This window comes from Teleopsis dalmanni, chromosome 2, assembly GCF_002237135.1.
Source record: "Teleopsis dalmanni isolate 2A chromosome 2, ASM223713v2, whole genome shotgun sequence".
Lineage (NCBI taxonomy): Eukaryota > Metazoa > Arthropoda > Insecta > Diptera > Diopsidae > Teleopsis > Teleopsis dalmanni.
The window spans coordinates 125,389,753-125,392,979 of NC_051847.1; the positions used below are offsets into that span (position 1 = coordinate 125,389,753).

The 3,227-nt window shown below is 28.3% G+C and overlaps 1 protein-coding gene across 1 annotated transcript in view; it reads right to left on the minus strand.

Moving 5' to 3' along the window:
* Window positions 1-2,614, minus strand: part of LOC119683788 (acetylcholine receptor subunit alpha-like 2) — a 64,146-nt gene extending 61,532 nt beyond the window's left edge. The window contains exon 1 of the mRNA XM_038097652.1: window positions 2,210-2,614. Coding sequence (XP_037953580.1) covers window positions 2,210-2,431 — 222 coding nt within the window. The 5' untranslated portion in view covers window positions 2,432-2,614. The remainder of the gene's footprint in view (window positions 1-2,209) is intronic.
* Window positions 2,615-3,227: the final 613 nt, after the last annotated feature.

Consider the following 3,227-nt stretch of genomic DNA (forward strand, 5'->3'; position numbering starts at 1 on the left):
AATTTAATAATATGTATTAGGCTTGCTTTAGAGTCTTGTTGGTATTTTAAGTAGACGAGGACATACTGAATTCTCTTTGACACTATTTAGTTTCGATTTAGGTCGGAATGTTTGGGAAAGTCTGTGACAGCTTATATATTTTGTCATTTAATCATCAAGCAGAATATATACAGTTTGGTAAGGGATGTAATTTTAGTATGTAATTTCAATTTCAGTTCTCTAAATGTGTGCAAGTTCGAAACCAAATTTAATAAAAATTATAAATTGAATATAATAATTTTTAATTTCTTTTCGTAATACCAATACATTCCAATGTTTACATATCTATTTATTAATCTTTTTAATAGTGGCTTGATATAATAAAGATCACTAATCGTAGAAATGTTAGAACCCAGTTTTGATGAATATATAATATACATTCTAGGGGTGCTCTAACATAGAAAGCAAGGTTTTTTAAAAATTCATTTATTAAAGTTTTTACCTTGACGTTTGATTAGAACTTTTATCCAACGATCATTCATTTTTGACGTTGTCACTTTTATCTCAATAAATAGAACCACGACTTTTTCGGTTAAAGGCAAAGTTTCACTTTCTTTAAAAAAGTTTCATAAATTAATTTTGATATCTCTTTGGTCAGCTAAGTGTGATGGTGGATATATTATGAAAGTGAACAGCTTCCACTTTGCTTTGCTTAAAATGTGGAATAGGTCATTAGAAGTGTTTGAGAAATTATTTTTTTTGTTCAAGTTCAGCAATAGATCGATAAGATTTCTCACACTCTTATTTTTATTCGATCATTATCCAATATTAGTTAAAGTAGGTTTTCTGTGTTTTCATCAAGAAATGTTAATATTGACTTCCCAGAATGACTTTTACTACCTGAGTTGGCAAGATCATGCTTAAAATAACCCAGCAATGTTTCTGCTACGGAGTCTTATTAGATTTGATCATGTTTACAATAAATTTGTAACGGTTAATGAAGAAGATTTTAAATATGATGCAAATAATAAAATAGGTTGATTATTTCACGAGTGATTTCCAAAGAATTATACAAAAATTAAAAAATAATTTTTTGAATAAAATATTTGATTGTAGCTCAGACACATGTGTATTCGTTCTCCATAGAGTGGTCAGTGTTTTTCTCGTTTTTAAGTTCCTTTAATAAAGTTTTAAACATTAAAAATCTTAATTTTTAACGAGTGATTCCCAAAGAATTATATAAAAAATCAAAAAAATATGTTAGGAATGAAATATTTGATTGTAGGTCAGACACAGAAGTTTTCGAACACCGTATGTGTATTCGTCCCCATAGCGTGGTGAGTGTTTTTCTCGTTTTTAAGTTCCTTTAAAACTTCAAAGAATACAAATCCTAATTGTCAAAATTTTATTTTTAAATATGTAAATATAATTTTTAAAATATTTAAATAGAAAATAATACTAATTATGCAAAATACTCATTAAAATAGCACTTTTGTAAAAATAGAATTTATTATTCATAATGAGTGCGGTGGGTTTTTCTCTTCAGAATTTTTCTAGAAAACTCAGATTTATTTCAATAATCTAATATACTAATAAGGGGGAAAAAATTCGTAATGTATAAAAAAAACCATATGAGCAATATTAATGTTTACTATCGTGATTGCCATTTAATTAATATTGTTCCTAAAGCATAATTCAAATAAAATGATTTATAATAAAAAATTTTAATTTTTAATTAATTAATTTTGTGGTTGATAATATAGCTATTTCGACTATTTTTAGATACTCATTATTAATAAGATTTGGAAATATTCATTGGTTTTATAAATCCGAATATCATTGTTGAACTACAATTGCCATGCTTAGTATTTTAAACCTGTTCAATTTAAAGCAAAGAAGTTTTAACCAGAAACGTGAAATTTGACTGACGAAAGTTTCGTTCGGTTAAAATACGTGAAGTCATTGCTTCTAAATTGGCAGGCTCAATGCTGTGCATTTGTAGTCCATAAAATTATATGTGGATTAATCAACCAATGTGCTGCTTCTAAAGACTATTGATGTTTATTATTTAGCAGTATTCGAAACAGTTGTATGGTAAGCCAAAAAAACTAAAATAAATAAAATTCAAATTTTACCATTATTCAAAAACCTTTTTAAAATTAATTATTCTTTAAAATATTATCAAAATTTAAAATTTTATTTGTGTACTGAAACATTCTTTAAAACTTACCAGATCGATTAATTGCGACAACCTTAAGCCAAGTTTAACGAGGACGGTGTGGTTATTATTACTAACAGGACGTATCAAACGATTGTAGTTGCTAAGTAAATCGTCATATAAACGTTTCGCATCTGGATTAGCATTGACGGTTTCGCATAACAAAGTCATAAGTAAGAAAATATAAAATAATTTCATAAAACGACTAATGCAGCTTGAAATTGGGGGCATCATTTTTGTTTAATTTTAACAGCTTAAGGTATAATTTCGGAAAACAGTTCTAAAAAGTCACTGTTGCGCTTGTGACGTAGTATGAGCTTAACCTACGTCACTCCACAAAATTATTTACGTCACACCTATTTTTATAAACGTCACAACGTAGTAAAATGTAGTAAAAATTGCTAAAAATAAGTGTTTTTTATAAATAATTTAGAAAGCCGCTCTGTGTCCTTGATATGCCTTAGAAGTGTTTTTAATTGTTTTTATACGTAGCCGGTAATTTATTTACAAACACATGCAACGTGTTTTTGTTTATTTTAGTACGATGTTTCTTTGTTTTTATTGCGAACTTTTTTGCCGTGTTTTAGTACTCGTGTGCTAAAAACACAGCCGTAAAAGTCTCCAAACACTTGACAGAACGAAAAGCTTTACGACACTTGTCAAGTAACATTTGACATATGTGCACTTTTAGTACTTATTTCGCCAGCTGGGTGTGGGCGTGTGACGCGGGTAGCGGCGGTATGCAGGCTATGAAGGCAAATCCTGTGCAGCTGTTACCGCTGATTTTGTACTAATTGTGTGTCATTGACTTAAGTACTTTTTACATTTTGTTTTCACATTTTATTACTAATTATAATTCTTGTTTATATCATTTTATTTAAATTGTTAATAATTTATTTTACATAACAAAACAAAAATTGTTGCACAAATATCATTAATAGGTTAAAATAATTCTCTAAAGTCACTGCTTAATATTCCACAAATTTACGTCAACAAAACGTTAGTTAGCACTTCGTAGCATGAATTCTCC